The sequence below is a fragment of the Chrysemys picta genome, unplaced genomic scaffold (genome assembly GCF_011386835.1).
Source record: "Chrysemys picta bellii isolate R12L10 unplaced genomic scaffold, ASM1138683v2 scaf1, whole genome shotgun sequence".
Classification (NCBI taxonomy): Eukaryota; Metazoa; Chordata; order Testudines; family Emydidae; genus Chrysemys; species Chrysemys picta.
In genome coordinates, this window is record NW_027052708.1 from 4,452,479 (window position 1) to 4,472,325 (window position 19,847).

Below are 19,847 nucleotides of genomic sequence, written 5' to 3' on the forward strand. Positions count from 1 at the left end.
TACCAGAGACCCAGGGCTGGGGCAGCAGGGGGGTGTGGGTGGTGGGGGGCAGAGCTAGGGTGGTATGGGGAAGAGCCCAGGGCTGGGGCAGCAGTAAGTTGCGTCGGGGGGGGAGCCAAATTTTTTTTGCTTGGGGCGGCAAAAAACCTAGAGCCGGCCCTGCTTCTGATGTCCACAAAAATTGGAGATGGAGCAGAGAAGAGCCACAAAACTGATCTGATGGCTTTAATAAAAGCCTTACGGTGAGAGATTTAAGATTCTGAATCTGTTCAGCTTAACAGAAAGATCAAGAGGTAACTTGATGATGGTGCATAATTACAGTCACAAGGAGAAAATACCACTTACTAAAGGCCTTTTTAATCTAATGGAGAAAGGCAGAATGACAATTGATGTCTGGAAGCTGAAACCAGACAAATTCACCTCAGAAATAAGGCCCCATTTTTTAACAGGGAGGGTGATTAACCATTGGAACAAACTACCAGGGAAATGGTGCATTCTGCATCTCTTGAAGTCTTCATGTCTAGACTGGTGCCTTTCTGGAAGCTATGCTTACATCAAAATCAAGTTATTGGGCTCTATGCAGCTGTTTTACAGAAGATCAGACTGTTTGATCTCATGATCCCCTGTCACGCTGTCTGGAGTGGCTCACAGCTCTGAGTGCCCACCTCCGGGCAGATTGTGAAAAACAGGGCAATACCCCAAACTTGTGGTGTGTTCTCTAATTAGATTTCACCAAGCCAGTAACAGATGCGAACTCCAGGATAACTCTATTAAGCTTATCATGGAGTCACAGACAGTCCACTTAGACTCTCCAGTCTTTCTGGCCATGCAAACAAACTGGACTTAGTGATAATTAGTCACACCAAAAATCACACCACATCCAGGTTGCTTCCAATCCCAAGAGACCAGTCACTTACCCCAGATCAGTTGGTACCCTGGATCTTACACCAAAGACAATGCCTGTAACCAATCCTGTAATGAACTATATACAGATTATTAACTAGTGTGATGGGGCAAGGCCAGAGGGCTACAGTAAAGTAGTGAGGAACAGGTATGTTAGCCCCAGGCTAAACAAATCCCTGGTACCATGGTAACCAAATGGCAGTTGCTCTAGGTTAATCAAGACACCTGGGGCCAATTAAGATCCTTCTAGAAGGCAGTGGAGATAGCTAGATAGATTGGGACACCCGAAGCCAATCAAGGACTGGCTGGAACTAGTTAAAAGCCTCCCAGTTAGTCAGTGAGGTGTGAGTGTCAAGAGCTATAGGAGGGAGCCATGCTGTTGGAGGAATGAAGCAGTACAAATCTATATCAGGTGCAAGGAAGGAGGCCCTGAGGTAATTGTGAAGAAGATATTGAGTAGGGCGCTGCTGTGGGGAAGTGGCCCAGGGAATTGTACACATCCTATTTCAAAAAAGTCAGCTTCCATAGCTGCTAATTTTAGGGACCCTGGGCTGGAGCCCAGAGTAGAGGGCGGGCCTGGGCTCCCCCCTCCCCTCCCTGATTAATCACTGATACTGGGAGACAACAGAGACTGTGCGAGGGAGGGTTGCTTCTCCTCACCTCCCTTGTTGGCTTATGATGAAAATGTCTCAGTAGACTGTGACCCTTGCCTCTAGAGAGAGAAGGGCTATGTGGAGGGTCAAGTGAGCCTCTGAGGCTAGCAAAATCAGTCCGAAAATGCAGGACTCACGGAGTCAAGGACAGAACTTTGTCACACTAGGAAAAAGAAATAAAGGGGTGTGTCAAGGCTGTATCCCCACTTTGAACTTTAGGGTACAAATGTGGGGGCCTGAATGAAGACTTCTAAGCTTAACTACCAGCTTAGTTCTGGTCCGCTGCCACCATTCTCAAAAACTAATTTCCTTCCCTGGGTAGCTTTGAGAAACCTTTCACCAATTCCCTGGTGAATACAGATCCAAACCCCTTGGATCTTAAAACAAGGAGGAATTAACCATTCCCCTCCTTCCTCCCACCAACTCCGGGTGAATACAGATCCAACCCCCTTGGGTCTAAAAACAAGGAAAAATCAATCAGGTTCTTAAAAAGAAGGCTTTTAATTAAAGAAAAAGGTAAAAATTATTTCTGTAAAATCAGTATGGAAAATAACTTTACAGGGTAATTAAACTTAAAGAACTCAGAGGACCCCCCTCTAGTCTCAGGTTCAAAGTACAGCAAACAAAGATAAACTCTCTAGTAAAAGGTACATTTAAAAGTTGAGAAAACAAAGGAAAACTAACACGCCTTGCCTGGCCATTTACTTACAAGTTTGAAATAGGAGAGACTTGTTTAGAAAGATGTGGAGAACCTGGATTGATGTCTGGTCCCTCTCAGTCCCAAGAGTCAACGACTCCCAAACAAAGAGCACAAACAAAAGCTCCCCCCCCCCCGCAAGATTTGAAAGTATCTTTTCCTCTTATTGGTCCTTTGGGTCAGATGCCAGCCAGGTTACCTGAGCTTCTTAACCCTTTACAGGGAAAAGGATTTTGGAGTCTCTGGCCAGGAGGGATTTTATAGTACTGTACACAGGACAGCTGTTACACCCTTCCCTTCAGAGTTATGACAGGGTTATTGACAGATGAAAGCAAGCACACGTATACACACAAATGAGTTACCATTTACATCCTAGGAGTGAAAGAGTCGTAATGATCTGTCAATTCCAAATGTCCTTCAGCACTGACCCAGGGATAATCTTTGGGGTCTCTGGCTTCAGTTTGGTGTCTCTAGCCCTGTCATAGTTCAAACAGCCAAAAAGATGAAAAATCTTCACATCTCCTATTTTTATTTCCCTCTTCCACCCTTCAAAGCGATGGGACGGGGCCTTCTGCATGTACTGCTCCATGGGTGCCATAAGGCCATTAACCAATGCTTTATATTGTGATGATCTTTGATGGCCCATCTGATTTTGATAATCGTTCGGGATGGATTGGGGTTGGTGACTCCCGTGCCCGAGCTCACAAGTTCAGAGCCAACATGTTCAGTTATAAAGCAAAACATAAGTATGGTCTTGTAGCATGGACCACAGACATTACCAGTGAGATTAACGCCTGCAGCAACTAACAACCATTTCACAGAGTCTAAACACGAAATACGTTCTTACAAGACTAATACCTGCTTTGAGCAAAACTAACACACAGGTGACCTGGCCTGGTCTCCTGCTACGAGACTGTCAGTTCTCAGCTGCAGCCTGGGCAAGAGCTGGCCTTTATCCTGCCAATGTCACAATCCTTTCTGGTCTTTATCTATTACAATCTGTATTTAGCTGCTGGCAAATGGGGGCTTTCCAGAGATGCCCTCTGTATTTCTAAGGGGTGTAAAAGAATCTCTCATTCTTGGAGTGGTTCTCTAGCAGTTGCTCCTGCAGAATGATGCCCAGGATCGTTAGCCATCGCTGGGATTTCACTCTTCACTCCCCAGTTCATTTCAGAATCAGACGATTTAAATTCCCTTTTTGTGCATTTTCTTCTAGAATTCACAGATCTGAGGCTGGTGAGTGACAGTGACTGTGCTGGGCGGCTGGAGGTTTTCTACAATGGGACGTGGGGCAGTGTTTGCTCCAATCAGATGTCTGGAGTCACCCCAGCAATTGTCTGCAAACAACTGAACTGTGGGGATGGAGGGCAGATTGCAAGAGACTTTGCATATGGAGCAGGTTCTGGTCCCACATGGCTGGACCACGTTGCATGCAGTGAACAGCACAGCTCCCTCTGGCAGTGCCCGTCAGAGCCCTGGAATCCAAAGTCATGTGATAACCGAGCAGAAGAGACCCATATTTCTTGCACTGGTAATTCTGAAACTACCTGCATGCGCGTGTGCAAACCCACATGTACGCGATGTGTTCAATTAATTGAAGGGTTAGGATAGAACTTGTTGTTGTTCACATCTCAGTGTAGGCAGATTTAAATTCTCAACACAAGATCCAAACATTTTTTCACAGTCTTCTATAGGTATAAGCATTTGTCTGATTAACAACAAACATGGAAGTCAATCAATTAATTATAAGATAGACCGGTGTTACACAGGTGCGATAAGACAGCGAAGAAAAGCCTCTCCCTAGAGTCCGTTATGAGGCAGCTCTGTGGTTATTAATCCTTTTGGGATGAACAATCAGAGATGGGCCCAGGCTGTGCAGTTTGGGTTAAGACTGGAATCCCCACAGGTCTGTGTCCATGTCGGCCTGTGTCTCAGTAACAGCTGAATAGCAAATTAATTAGGTATTAAATGACCTAGAGTTCATGTTTCAGTTCATACAGTGCTGAAATTAGGGGTTTAAAATACAGATAAATTCTACTCCCACATCACACACACAACCCAGTGCATTCACCTCAGCTTTTTCTCTCCCTAGGAAAAAAAGCAAAACCAACTCAGACCCTGTTTGCCGAATGCCCGAACTCTACAAGCTGCACAGGTATCTCTGCTTCTCTGGGTCTCACCCTTGGTCACTAAGGACTTTCCCAGCTCCCCCAGTAACATGTGAGGTTTCCGCATTTCCAGACCGGGAGAAGTTACGTGTCGTGGGAGGAGAGGACGGATGCTCGGGGAGAGTGGAGGTTTGGTACCGTGGCTCCTGGGGAACAGTTTGTGATGACCCCTGGGACATGGCGGATGCTAACGTTGTGTGTAAACAACTGGGCTGTTGATCTGCTGTATCTGCCCCTTGTGAGGTTACATTCGGTGAGGGGACTGGTCCAGTCTGGGTGGAGACATTGAATTGCAGAGGGACAGAGTCATCTTTCTGGAACTGTCCTGCCAAGCCCTGGGGTGAGAGCAACTGTGGTCATAAGGAAGATGCTGTCATAAATTGTTCAGGTGACTGGCCCTGGTTATCCCGAGGGCGGCTTATGGCTGCCATCAGGGAGTCTTCAATCCAAAGACAATCACAGACCTCATGAAAGCCAATGGCAGGGTGAGAACTCTCTTTTAGGCTCAACAGATGGAGCAATAAAGATCTGTTATGTAGTTAAACAGCTACTGACAGTGAGGGCTACCGCCAAAGGTACTGGGCACATGGGCAGAGCTAAGCCAGGGGTTTCCCTTGTTGCCAATGCTGGGGCCAGGATACTGGCATCAGACTGTGTCTGTTGGAGGGAGAAGTTAGGCGAAGGAGTTGCGACTGGGATCAGGGCTGGCTCTGGCTCTTTGGCCGCCCCAAGCAAAAAAAAAAAAAACAAAAAACAAAAACCTGCGTCGTGGCCGGAGCGAGGGTGCATGGGGACTCCCTGCACTGCAGATGTGCCCCGGCTAGCAGGGGGAGGGAGAAGGAGCAGGGGGAGAGAGAGAGAAGAGGGGCGGCCAGGGCTTCAGCGGGGCACTACCACGTGGCCCCTCCGCCTGCCGGGAGGGCTCTACGCTGCTCCGGTCAGCTGGGAAGGAGGGAAGGACGCGGGCTGCCCTGCCGGGCTTCCTGCAGAGCACTCCCATCCTCCGCACCGCCGCCCCCTACAGGGCGGCCAGAGCAGAACACCACCCAAAAAAAAAAAAAAAAAGCGACCGTGCCACCCTAGTATTGGGCGGAATGCCCCCTCCTACAAGCTGCTGCCCCAAACACCAGCTTGCTCGGCTGGTGCCTGGAGCCGGCCCTGATTGGGATCCTGGAAGGGAGCAAAGAAACAAAGCCAGTTGGAGCTCGCTGGAGGGGCAGGCTGGAGGATTTCTGAACAAAGAAACTGCCGGTGGTGGTTAGTTTCTACTGTGTGAAGGGAAACAGAAGTGTGTGTGCATTGAGCTGGAGCAGCGTTACAGCCCTGGGTCCTGCCCAAGTGAACGTCACTAAATTAACTTGATTGGGAAAAAAAGCCCCTTTTTTCCTAGTGCAGACCAGGCCCAAGGGGTCTCCTTTGGGACTGGATTGAACAGAGCGGCACCTGAATAACCTTCCCTGTGGATTGCAGCAAAATAAGTGTTTTGTATTTGCTCAGCATTGAAGGAGCAGGATGTTCTGGCCACATACTTGTGTGAACTGCTCTGTTCTCTAAGCTCCATGAAGGCTCCATAAACATGGTGTCCCCAGCTCAGCCATCCACCGCTGCAACTAGCCTGTTCCCAGGGTCACAGTGGCACTCGACATGTAGCCGTAACTCATGGGCTTTATAATGATGCCCGTACTTGCTCCCAGTCACAGGGACAGTCCTGGCTCTTCAAACCCTGTCCTGGGGACCAGTTCTCCCAGCCAATATCCCAGTGACCTCTCCTCTCATTCCCTGTTAACTGCCTGTCTCCCAGCAGCCAGTTTTGCCTCTCCACAACCCCAGAGATACAAACAGCTCTAGAGACAACTGGGGGCAGGGGGTGGAACTCAAAGCTGATATTGGGGGAAAAGTCAATGGCAGGGAGTGGGGGGAGGGTCTGGTGCTGACCTGGGGAAGGAGCAGCCTGTGGATGCAGGGCAGAGAGGCCAGGTAGAAAGGGGAGCAGAGAAGGGAGGAAGAGCCCTGGGGAGGTGGGCGGGAAGAGTCCAGTGGGGGCTGGAGCAATTTTTATAGTGGGGGCGCTGAGAGCATTTAGCCAAACTGTAAACCCTGTATATGATGGAAACCACTTCAAGCCAAGGGGTGCGGCAGCACGCCCAGCACCTCTAGTTCCAGCACCTATGGAGACCAGTGGAAGAGAGAAATGTGTAGGTAGCTACTTTCCTTTTAAGCATCATTTTCCTTTTCTGTGTGTTGGGGCCTGTGGCGCTCGTGTCCGTGTGGCTGCGCCGATTTCAGTCCAAGAGAGGCCATTGCTGTTTAGCTCAGTCCTGTGCCCAGTCGATTTAGCTGAATCCCCATGAGCTGCTCTTGGCCTGAAATCGCAGGGCCCAGCCCACACAGGGATGGCACCTGTCTCACTGGGGCAGGTGGGGAGCAGTATTGCCCAAGGGCCACAGATCAAAAAACATGAGTCTATAAAAACCATCTGGTCTTGTTTCTCAGTCTGTCTTTGAACTGTTCAACTCCCCTCTACTCCTCTGCCAGAGTGGGGGTGAGAATCGCAGGCTGAAAAGTCACCATTTAGTGCACCCAAACTGCACTTACCCTCCCCTCACCCCTGAGCCGGGAACTGCCGTCCATTGCCCAGCACTGCCTTCGCTCTCCCCTCCTGGTTCAGTTCCTCTAATGGACGAAGAACTGGCTGGGATACAGTTTGAGGCCCACTGAGCTAATTCATGCAGCGTGGTTCACACTCACGCTCGGAACTTCTGTTATTGTTCAGGGGTGAGTTACAGATATTGGAGACCTTCACACTGACATTAACCAGTCACATGAGCTATAATGTCATCATAACTCGACCAGATTGATTTAGCCTTTTGCAAATAGCAACACTTCCCTGGCTCACCCCACCCCACCCTGCAACTTCTCTACCTGAGACTGTGAAGCACACCCCACAATCTAGAGGCCCCTCCCCTCCCCACCCTCCTTCCTGCCCTCCGTATTGCAGACTCCATTCCCTCCCCACTACGACCTCATGCACCTGTGCTCCAGACCCCCACCTCCCTGTCCCTCCACGCTCCTCGCCTCCCTCCTGCCTGCCTCCTTCTCCAGTCCCCTTTGCTCCTTCCCAGCTCTCCCTCCTCCCCCCAATCTACACCCTCCTCCCTTCCCCTGCCCCTCCCCTGCCTCCTGAACCCCACAGTAGATCTCTCCTCTCCCTTCCTGCAGAGCCACCTTCCCTCCCCTCCCCATCCCTTCCTCATGCCCCTGCTCCAGATGCCCATCCTACTCTTCCCACTCCTCACTCCTCCCCACACACCACCTGCACCCCATTTCCTTGTAACCCCTGAATCTTCCTCCTGCCCCCCAGGACCCTGCTCCCTTCACTCCCCCCTCCTCCTTGCACAGGATCTCTGCGGCCCCTCACAGACCTTGGGTCTTGTCCAGCCCCCTAAGCTATATAGGAGCAGCCTCATTGAAAACAGTGGGAAGTGGCTGCCAACTTTACTGAGGGCAGCCTCACTCCCACATGCCGACAGACTGTAGGGAGATGGCGACATCTCGCTGGCTTCAGTGCCAGTGACAGGAGATGGCGCCATTTGGAATAAGGGAAACTCCGTGAGTTGGCACCTTTCATCGTGTTCTCATGAGACAGGTAAAAACACCCCAAACCACCAGAGTGGGGATAAAATGGTGAGAGCTGCAGCACTGACAGCCCCGAGTGTGAGGCCCTGAGATGTGAGAAGGTGTCGCCATGAGGCAGCTCTGGGCATGTCCCATTCTCCTGGCTCTGGGCGCAGATCCCCTGCTGCTGGGTGCGGACTCTGCTGTGATAACGCTGGGGAGGGGGCTCCCTGCTCGCTCTGACCCTGCTCTGTGTCTCTCTTTGAAGGTGCTGATGAGCTGAGGCTGGCGGATGGAGGCAGCCCCTGTGCCGGGAGAGTGGAGGTTAAACACCAGGATCAGTGGGGGACGGTGTGTGATACCAATTGGGACATGGAAGATGCTGAGGTGGTTTGTAAGCAGTTGGGATGTGGAGCTGCTGTCAGTGCCCCTGGCTGGGCTCATTTTGGAGAAGGATCTGGACCGACTTGGCTGTTTTTAGTTGATTGTGGTGGTGACGAGTCAGCTCTCTGGGACTGCAGTCATAGAGGATGGGGTGCATTCCCCTGCCCTCATTCTTTTGACACTGGAGTGATCTGCTCAGGTAAGAACTCGGCCAACCAGCCCCGTAGGAAATTCCCCATGAGGGAGAAGGGACTGAACCCATGTGTGACATTCCTGGTGACTCAGAACTGGACTGCCCTGCACTGGCGTCAGCATTTAGCTGACCAGTCTCTCCCTGAGCTCCCCTGGGCAGAGTGGGGATGAACAGGCTGCAACGTCCTCTAGGCGGCCAACAGGGGGCAGTTGCTGTTGTGAGTGGCCCCATTAGCAGGTCTGTGCTGGTACATGCCTGTGTGCAGCAGCCCAGTGTCTTCCCAGGGCACCATCAGCAGCTGTGACCCTGCCTGTGGCTGCTGGGACAGGAGTCGGGGCCAAGTGCTGTGGAGGTTTCCCCTGAGGCAGCAGGAGAGGAGCCCTGAGCCTGACCATGGCAAGTGGTAGGGGCCAAAACAGCTGGAGGTAGGTGGAGGGGGCAAAAACTGGCTACACTGCTCCACAGGGCTCCTTCCTTCCCTGAATCTCCCCGCAGCGTCTGGCAGGAAACTCCCACACGAAGCATAGCTCTTTATTCCACAGCCTGCCTGGCTGTCTTCCCATGCAGGGTGAGGCAGAATTTCCCCCCAGGGTAATGTCATGGAGAATATACCTGGATCCCTCTGCACTCTGCAGTTAGGAAATAAACGTGTATACATAATCTGGCTTCATCAAAACTAGTGCAAGAAATACGCCTGCGTTTGCACAGAGTGACTAATGCAATGAGAGAAACAGCACCTGACGCAGGTAAGATTTAGTAGGAACACATATCACTACAGCTGGCTGAACAGCGATAACGCCTCTTTGTTCTGATTAGCTCAGTTTGCACCTCTCTGCTAGTCCCTGATCACCACCATTAGTGAGTTCACACCTAAGTGCTGGGGTCAGTGGTTTATGTCTCCCCCTCCCACCTGACCACTCACTTACTAAACTCATTGACAGGATCTCCAGAAAATGTGGGGAGTGTTCACTCTGCTCTGTGCCCTCTCGGCCCCGGCTGTGGCAGCACAAAGGGGCCACATTCACCAGCAGCCCCCGCTCTTTCCCTCAGAAATATGCCTGGCACAATGGGAGCCTCCTCATCAGGCCCTAAAGTGGAGTAACCCCCAGCACATGGGGGTGCACTGGCTCCCCTCTCAGTCCTGTGCCAGGTTCAGCACTGCTGCAAGGATCCACTGGGGCCAAGGTTCCCTCTCTGGGCTTGATTCTGAGATTCCCATGTAAGGGGAGCCTTGTAGTCGCAATGTCTTGGCTGATTCTGTTGTAACTGACTGAGCTGCACTGTTCTTATTTTCCAAACTTTTTGTACCTGAAATACACAAGTGCAGCGAGGAGCTCCTTTGCATAGTGCGAGGAGCTAAAAGCAGTAACCTTGCAGCCACACCCCCATTCCCTGCTGGGCCTGTTCTTGTCTCTGCTGCAGCAACTCAGGGATTGTAAACCCTAAACTTCTGGGCCTGTCGCTGCTACTCAGGAGATTTGGGGAGTATCCAGAGGGTACAAAGGAACTCGACCTGCTGTCTGGGAATTAGGCAAAAGCAGTTCCAAGGCAAATGCTGAATAAATGCAAAGTGGAAACCTACCTATCTTAGAAACCCTCACTCCAACCATCCCACTCCAGTGCACCTCTTTTCACGGATGTAACTCATCATGATACTAAAGCAGCTGATGAGCCACATAAATTGAGTGTCCCCTCACGTTAAGTATTGAAAATTATTTACCTCAGAAATAAAGAATCGTTGATGTGAGGTTACAGAGACATTTACACTAAAGGAAAAGATTCCTCAGCACTTTGTTTCATGTGTCAATGATCAGTTTGTGTCCTTTGTTTTGGGTCTTTATCACACATTGGCACTGTGACAGATTTGATCACAGAGACCCCCTTGTGACTGTCACCTGATATGCTGAATTTACCTCTGAGCCCATTTTACCTGACAGCTTGGGACTCCAGAACCCTGCCTTGTTGAGCCAGACACGCTAGCCTGCTGCAACACAGAACCAGGACTGGTCCACGCCCCCAAAGCTGCAGACTCTAACCAAAAATTGCCCAGCAGGTCACCTATCTCCAGCACCCAGACTCCAAGTTCCCAATGTGAACCAACCCCCAAATAAATCCGTTTTACTCTGTATAAAGCTTATACGGGGTAAAATCATAAATTGTCCGCCTTCTATAACACTGATAGAGATATGCACAGCTATTTGCTCCTCCAGGTATTAATCATTTACTCTGGGTTTATCAATAAACGAAAGTGAGTGTATTAAGCATAAAAAGTAGGATTTAAGTGGTTCCAAGTAATAACAGACAGAGCAAAGTAAGTTACCAAGCAAAATAAAACAAAACACACAAGTCTAAACCTAATACATTAAGAAACTGATTACAGGTAAATCTCACCCTCAGAGTTGGTCCAATATGTTTCTTTCACAGACTAGACTCCTTCCTCCTGCTGACCTCTGCTGAGTTCACATGTTCTTCCTGCTCAAGTGTCCCCTTGTTAGTTGTCAGTTGTTCAATCCCTGAGGTTCCCATTGTCTTTCAGGATCCTTCATTGATATTGGTGGGCTCCAGCCAGTCCTGTGATGACTCATTCATCCCACCCTAGATAGTTAAGTGACACATGTCTTCAGCTCTGCCCCAATAGAGCTTTGTAACCTTATTGTGCTGACTGGGTAGCAATCCTTAGCCAGGTAAGTCACTGCCCTACCTACCATTCATAAAACTATTACACAGGATTCCCACTTCATCACCACAGTTGAGTGTTCTGCTGCCCAGACACAGCTGCTATAAAGTTGCCCAGAGTCTGTGTTAGGGCAATGCTCACATGTACTAGCCTGCACAATGACCCTTCCCACTCCGGACAAGCACTGGTTGGATGTTGAAAGGCCCCACTTTACCAGTCAGTGATCAGTTCAGCTGCTTTGCCACTTTCCCTCTCTCCCACCTCTCCTGTCTGCCCCATGACTTTCACATCCTGCACCCGCACAAAACCCTGCCTGGCCAATTATCCATATCGCACCAAGGCAAATACATCACAATTCCCATAGTTAGGATCCTACTAAATTCAAGTCCATGAAAAACGTGTCACGGACCATGAAATCTGGTCTCCCCCAGTGAAATCTGGTCTTTTGTGTGCTTTTACCCTATATTATGCAGATTTCACAGGGGACACTAGCATTTCTGAAATTGGGGGTCTTGACCCAAAAGAGAGTTGTGCGGGGGGGAGGTCGCAAGTTTATTTTAGGGGGATTGCAGTATTGCCACCCTTACTTGTGCACTGCCTTCAGAGCTTGGTGGCCGGAGAGCAGCAGCTATTGGCCGGGCACCCAGCTCTGAAGGCAGCACTCTGCCAGCAGCTGTACAGAAGGAAAGGTGGCAATACCATACCATACCACCCTTCGTTCTGCACTGCTGCCTTCAGAGAATGGCGGCTGCTGACTGAGGACCCAGCTCTGCAGGCAGCAGCACAGAAGTAAGGGTGTCAATACCGCACCATACCATCCTTACTTCTGCGCTGCTGCTGGCGGTGGCTCTGCCTTCAGAGCTGGGATCCTGGCTATCAGCCGCCGCTCTCCAGCTGCCCAGCTCTGAAAGCAGTGCCACCACCAGCTGCAGCGCAGAAATAAGGGTAGCAGTACTGCAACCCCCCCTACAATAACCTTGCGATCTCCCCAACAATTCCTTTCTGGGTCAGGACCCCTACAATTACAACACAGTGATATTTCAGATTTAAATAGCTGAAATCATAAAATTTATTATTTTTAAAATCCTATGACAGTGAAATTGACCAAAATGGACGGTGATTTTGGTAGGGCCCTACCCACAGTCTACATGCCAGGCAGAAATCCTGTATACACAAGGCAGTACCAGCTGGGGAGTATAAAAACAGTCTTGTCTGCCCAGGGAAGAACAGCAGCGAGGTCAGCACAGAGCATGGCCTTGTTAAATATGGTTATCGAGTAGGACCCTGTACACCAGCTTTGCACGTACTCCAGCCATTTGCATCCAATTTACCCAGACTCGCACTGGAGACTGAGCACAGTATAGATTTTGCTAACCACTCCCTTCTTTGTTCAGCCTCATTCTCTTTTGGAGCGTGATTCTTGTCTCGTGAACTCAAACAGTCTAGCTGCAGTTACATCTATTTCACACAGGCAACAATCACTTCAGAGGTGGTGAGTTGGTGTAATTCACTAGTAGTGATGTGTAAGGATCACTTTACACCACCTTTACATGAGTGCAGCTGCCTACACACAGCGCTATGGAGACCTGAGCCCTCTGTGTGCACATAGCCCTGCAGTCACTGCTAGAGTTAAACATTTCTCACACTGGTGACTATTTATCGTCACTTGTGCTCTACGAGTCCCACCCGAGACAGGAGGCCGTTGTTCATTCATTGCAATGAAGGCCAGACTCTCCCTACTGCCTGTGGACAGACAGCTCCGCATGTCAGAGACTGTGGAGTTAAGTTAAAATTCACTGACAGAGACTTCATTCACACAGAGTTCAGGTTGCCAGGAGGTATCTCGTACCCTTCTAGGACATCGACTTGGGCAAAATTCAAACCCCTGGAAACACGGTAATACAGAGTTAAGGTGAATGCCAAGGCAGCCTTAACTCTGCCCCCTGGAGCTGGACTAGCCATTTCTACTGGGAATTATTTGCATGTGCTCCAGCTGCAGTTCCTGTGTTAGGTGTAGCTGTACTGAATGGTGGAGGTGATGAGTTGGAGCAGCTTCGAAGAGCTGTGACTGTGATATGAGATCTGGTTCTGAGCCACCCATGTGACCAAAGGGAAGAGGTGCCTTTGTACCCTGAGGGATCCAGTATGCATCATTTCAGCGCTGTGTTCTGTAGGGTGTGTCAGTGGCGGAGCACAGGCATCTTCTTGCCATGGGGATTGCAGCAGTGAGATGGGAGACGGAAGCAGTCCGTGTGTTTAATGATGAGATGGTGAAAGGACAGTGTTAGATGGAACCTTGTGAGTAATGGGGAGGGAGTTGTGAGAGGGGGCAAAGGGGTTGTAAAATGTAACAGGTGTGGGATTGTTTCTGAATGGGGAGTAGGGTCAGTGTTTGTAGGGCACTGGCCACTGAGTACCTCTGTCTGTGACTGTGAAGCATTTTCATTTTCTCATCTCCAGTTGTTCCAGTGCCACACCTTTCCTTTCCCTTGGAATGGCTCCCATTTTCCCATTCGTTTTCTGAATGTGGGTCAGTGTCATGGAGGGTCTCAGCCCAGCTGTGGGACCCGTGGGCAGGGGTGGAGGCTTATCAGGAATCTCTGATCCAGCCAGGAGTTTGCCTGCTCTGCAGGATGGAAGGTTTCTTGTTGCTGCAGTCGTTTGTCAGGGCAGTAGCGATGCTGGTGCTGTCTGCCCCACAGGGCCCTGTGGCTGGGGCTGCCAGTTGCCCCTTTTGGGGAAAAATATTTGGGAAACTTAGTCACTGTCAGAGAAACATTTAATGAAAATCATTGAATTAGTGAATTTGCCTGTTGACAAATAATGTGTCTGGTTCTTTATAACCATTAACTTCTGTTCAAAAAATTGTACATGAATTTACATTGGGATTGCCAAAGAGGCTGATTGGAGTTCAGTGCCCAATTTGCTTTGACTTTCAGTGAGACTTTGGCTCCTAAATGCCCAAAGGCCAGGTTTTAAAATATATGTAGGTGTCTATTAATGCTCAGTGGGATTTTCAAATGTGCCTGGTGCCGAACTCCCAGGAGATTTGGAAAGTCCCAGTAGATGCCTGTCTGCACACCTAGGTGCCTGAATGTCCTTTAAAATCTGGCCCTGAAAAGGACATGTAGGCTCTGAAGTCACTGAGGCACATCTGAAATTTTTACCCTTAGGCTAAAATCCAGACCTAGGCATCCAGCCAGAGTAGCTTGGGAGATGCACAGGGAGCAGGGTGTTTATGGAGCCCTTTTCCCACCCTCATAGAGTGACCAGGCAATGGGGTGATAGTCCCGGCTCTCTGATACCATGTAGGTCTGGTGTATCATAGAGGTCTCAGCCAAAAGCATATCTCAGCCTTACCCAGCACAAGAATATGATATTATGGAGGAATTTTCTGTGACTCCATAGTTAACGTTACAACTATGGACCCATTACAAGTTTTATTTTTAACTTTTCTCTTTTAAACAGTTAGTAGGACTAATAAATTCCTATGCAAACAGCACAAGGAAGAATAGAATATTTTCCTTTAGAATTTCAAACATTTTAGCAGCTCCCCTGGCAATGGGATCTAAAGGCAAATGTTTAATCTCAATCCTTTTTGAATTGCAAAAACTCAGCATCCTCTTAACATGGGGGAGGTGAAGCGGGGGTGATATTCAATTTCCTAGCATGATTAGAAAATAAAGATGATGGCAGGACTTTATAAAAATGAGCTTCGTTGCCAGGACTTTGAAATGCTGCAGAAAACAGACTGGCCCTCGCAGATGTAAATTCTCTAGCAACAATAGAAACAGCCTACACTCCACTAATTGTCCATTCACCCTGCCACTGATTTGAGTTCCCTCCACCAATAGCACTACAGTTCCCATGCAACAGTCTGTGTACAGTATCCTCTTTGTTTTTGACCCTCTCGTCAGGACCTGAGGGGAAGAAAGATTACCCTCCCCTAAGGCCTTTCTGAGACTGGACTCAGCTAGCCCTGTTCCCCTCTCTCTTTCCCCACCAGGGGCATCCTTCCTGTGCTTCTTTAGCAGATTTGGGCTGATGGGCTACTTGGCTCTTTATTCACCCAGCCTGCTAGCCTTCTTAGCTAATCACCTCAATAAGCTTTCTTTGGAGAACTAATTGAAGTCTAAAAGATTAGTGTCACACTGTCTGGACGGGCTCATGACTGTGAGTGCCTACCTCAGGGCTAAGTATCAGAGGGGTAGCCGTGTTAGTCTGGATCTGTAAAAAGCGGCAACGAGTCCTGTGGCACCTTATAGACTAACAGAAGTATTGGAGCATAAGCTTTTGTGGGTGAAGACCCACTTCATCAGGGCAGATTGTCAAAAAACAGGGCAGACACTGCACACCGGTGGTGTGGTCTATAATTAGATTTCACCAGGCCAGTAACAAATGTGAACTTCTGGATTCACAGGTATTGACTCCGTGGGGGAGACTGGGACTGACTGGAGAAGGAGTCTGGGACTGGGAACCAGTGGGAAGGAACTGGGGGTGGGTGAGGAGAGACAGACCAGATAAGGAGCCAGAGTGTGGGGAGAGTCTAAACTAAGGGGGCAAACAGACAGGAATAAGCAGCCCGCGTGGGGGAGACTGAGAACAGATCTACATGAACATTTAGTTTGTGGGAAGCTGGGGTGTTAATCTACCCTGCATTGTCCTGCCAGGCACCAAGTGCCCATGAGGACAGTGTGGTTGCGCACTGAGGCCTTGTCTACACTACTGCTTACGTTGATGTAAGTTACCTCGCTCAGGGGTGTGAAAACAAACCCCCTTCCCCGAGCTTACATTGACTTAAAGCAGTGTCTACATCACACTATGTCAGCGGGAGACGCTCTCCCACCAGCAGAGCTTCTGCCTCTCAGTGAGGTGGACTAATTATGTCGACAGGAGAGCACTCGCCCATCAACGTAATGCGTCTTCACCAGACGCGCTAAATTGGTGCTGCTGCATCGATACAGTGGCACAGATTTAGTGCGGTAGCAAAGAGGAGCCCTAGCAGTTCCCTTGTGTGCTTTGATCTATCCCCATTTCCAAGCATTAGGGAAATGTTAGTGCGCAGCAGCAGGCGCCACACAGACACTCAGTGTGCAGCAGGCTAGTGCGAGGTAAATTTACACCCCAGTTTGCCACAAACTAAGTGTGTGAAGAGAGAAACCCTGAGAGTGGATGAGGCATCCAGGGAGGGAAACTGGGGCTTGAGGCAGACAGGACAACTCAAGGCAAGGGTAAGAGTGAGAAACAGACCAGCTGAGGATCCCAGAGGGGAGGGGCAGCACTGAGAATAGTGGGGAAATTGGGACTTGGCTGGGGAAGCCAGAGGTGAAGTCCAGGACTGGCTTGGCAAGGAGACTGGGACTGGGGATGAGAAGCTTAAGGAGTGGAGATTGGAACTGGATAGATAAAATGGAGATAATAACAAGTCCCTACCTCGCAGGTATTGTCAGTTGTTGGCTGTGTGTGTTTTCTCTCTGTGTGTGTTTTCAGCTCTGCGCAGATAGCTGATGCAGCAGGTCTCGATCAAATACCCAAGAAGACCACAGACTCGGTTCAGTGGCGAAGGCGCTTGTTCAGGTTTATTGCTGACAAAGCACAGTACTAGCTCCCCGGATCAATGTCTACAGTTACACGGGCACCTCTATGCCCCTTACAATGGACTTGGCTCAGTGAGTGGTGAGACTTTCCACTCCCCCAGCCCCCGAGGCCAGAAAAAGGCACCCCGACACCCTTCTCCCCATGACCTGTCTTTTATACTGTGATAAAATCAAGTTACCCTCTGCCGTGGCTAGTTACCACCTTGTCCATGTTGGTTTGATCAAAACATGTCTATCCATCATCCTGTCATCCTGACCTTATTTTTAGGAGAGAGTAATTTTTTTTTCCTTTCATCATCTTTGGGGAGTACGTTTATACCATAACCCTGTATCAGGGTGTTCTGGTACCATACTTCTGAAATGTGTTTATGCACATGCCAGTGCCTAGCACTTCTCATGAGTGTTTGTGTTTTTGCAACACCAATCATGCTTTTGCCAGGTTCATGTTCTGGACAATGAACCTGCAAGCATAGTCACAAAAGGGACTAATGAAGGTTTCACAGGCAAGTACAAGTCTGGCATTCTGAACGTTTGAGTGCTTCACTTTGCAAACTTTAACTTTCTTTTTGATTCATAGCTGTATAGATTTTAAGGCCAGAAGAGAGCATTAGATTTAGTCCTACATCCTGGGTAAGAAAAACTATAGAATTTAAACCAATTACTCCTGTACTTCATCTGCACTTGTGTTTGGCTAAAGCATATCTTCCTGAAAGGCATCCAATTTTGTTCTGAATACTTCAGGAGGTGGAGAATCTTCTGCTTCCCTCGGTAGTTTGTTCCAATGCTTCATCGGTATTGCTGTGAAAAACCTATGCCTTACCTCTGATAGGAATTTATCTGGCTTTAACATTCATCCATTGGTTCTTGTTATGCCTTTCCCCACTAGATTAAGAAGGCCTTTATCATCCATTGTTTTGCCAAGGGGAAAGTATCGACACACTGAAATCAAGACACATCTAGGTCATCTTTTTGATCAGCTAAACAGACTGACCTCCTTAAATTTCTCACTGTAGGGCACATTTTCAAGCCCTGGCATTTTTTAACATCCTTCTTACAATGTGGACACTAAAAGCAGATGCAGTATCTGTCTCCCCAGTGCTGTACACAGAGGAAAAATCACCTCCCTACTCGAGCTGGTTGGAAATTATTTGGCAAACCAGAGTTTCATTGGAAAATTCCAGTTTGTTGAACTCAACATTTATCATGAAAGTGAATTGGGTTCAACGAACTTTCTCGAAACCACAAGCAGGGTCTGGTGGAAATGTCCCTGGTTCCCTGTCAGGTTCCCTGGTGGCTCCTGTTAGTCCTGCCATGCAGATTGTCTGGGGGCTGGGTACCCCAGTCTTCTAGGTTCTGCAGCTCTGGGCAGCCCCACCATACAGATTGCCCCAGAATTGGAGACCCTGGTCTTTCTAGGGTCTGTACCTCCAGGGCAGCCCTGCCAATGCTTTCAGGCTCTCTGCCATGGGATAGGAACCTGAAAGCCCTGGGAGCCCCAGCTCTCACCAAGGCTCGGCTCCAGGATCTGCATCAGGGATCCTGGAAGTCCTGGGATGGGTTCCGGTGTCCCAGGGTCTGTGGCTCTGTGGCAGCCCTGCCTTGCAGAATATCCCAGACTCGGCTATATGCCTATTTAGGCTTCCAGCTGGCCAAGGAATCTGGAGGCCCGGGGGTCCCTAGTCCAGGGCAGGCCACATGATGAGGCTGCCCCAGAGCCCCAGCAGTGGCTGTGAGAAATTGACGTGCTTGTCCTGATGCTAACAATGGTGAAACTGACAAGAATGTCAGTGTCACTCCGCATCTGTTGGGGTTCCTGGGAGCAAATTTCATGTTGGATACACCATGGGCTGGAGTTTCCAAAACAAAATTTTAGCTGGATTTCCAATTCGCAGGGAATTTTAAAGTAGTGAAATTTCCTGTACACTGGAAATCCTGCATCTCAGCCAGCTGTACTCATTGCTCCCCTGTTTATACATCCAAGGATCATCTTAGTTGTTTTTGCAGCAGCATCACACTGGGAGCTCATGTTCAGTTCTTTGTCCACTATGACCCCTGCATAGAACATGGGCTATATCTGTATTTCTGTGAATATTATGTGTACCTCAATCCCTTTTACTGCTATTTTCACATTTCTTACCAGGGTTCAAAGGGTAACCCCCATCTGAGCTACCAACATGTTGCAGGACACCAGACAATGATTTCATAGAATCCAGTTACTGGTACTTAACTGACAATACATGTATTTGAACTTTTGCATCTGGCCAAGCTGAGCACAAGCCCCCTTCTTTGGGATGGACCCCTGAGGTGGGAAACCTTAAACAGAGAGCTTGGGAATTATTAACAGGGGAGCCCTGATGAACAGAGGGGGTGAGGAAGGGTCTGCAGAGAAGAAGACTGAAACACAATCCCCAGAAGCAGGGGTTCCTGGGATAAGCTGAGGCACCCCAGGTTTTGAGGGAAATACTGAGGTTTAGGTGAGACATAGGCCTGTAGGCCTTCAGTTGCTTTATTCTTTTCTCTGTGATTGCTGTGTTCCTATGGATAAATAAAGAAGAACACTGTCCTGGGTCTGGTACTGTTCAATATTTTCGTAAATGACTTGGATGATGGAGTAGAGATACACTTACATAATTTGTGGATGGCATGAAGCTGAGAGGGGTCACAAGCTCTTTGGAAGGCAGGGTTGAAATTCAAAATGATTTTGATAAACTGGAGAATTGGTCTGAAATCACTAAATTGAAATTCAATAAAGACAAGTGCAAAGTATTAGATTTAGGAAGGAAAACTCAAATTAAAAAAAAGGGGGAATAACTGACAAGGCAGCAGTTCTGCAGAAAGTGATCTCAGGGTTATAGTGGATCACAATCTGAAAAGTTGTGATGCTGTTGTAAAAAAGGGAAATGTCATTCTGAGTTGTATTAACAAGAATGTTATATGTAATAAGACACAGGAGGTAATTG

The 19,847-nt window shown here is 48.9% G+C and overlaps 1 protein-coding gene across 1 annotated transcript in view; it reads left to right on the forward strand.

Annotated features, from left to right (window-relative positions):
• Positions 1–19,847, forward strand: part of LOC112061389 (deleted in malignant brain tumors 1 protein-like) — a 141,159-nt gene that overhangs the window by 109,718 nt on the left and 11,594 nt on the right. Inside the window, exons 5-7 of the mRNA XM_065578746.1 lie at positions 3,470–3,784; positions 4,346–4,408; positions 8,305–8,619. Of these exons, the coding sequence (XP_065434818.1) occupies positions 3,470–3,784; positions 4,346–4,408; positions 8,305–8,619 (693 nt within the window). The remainder of the gene's footprint in view (positions 1–3,469; positions 3,785–4,345; positions 4,409–8,304; positions 8,620–19,847) is intronic.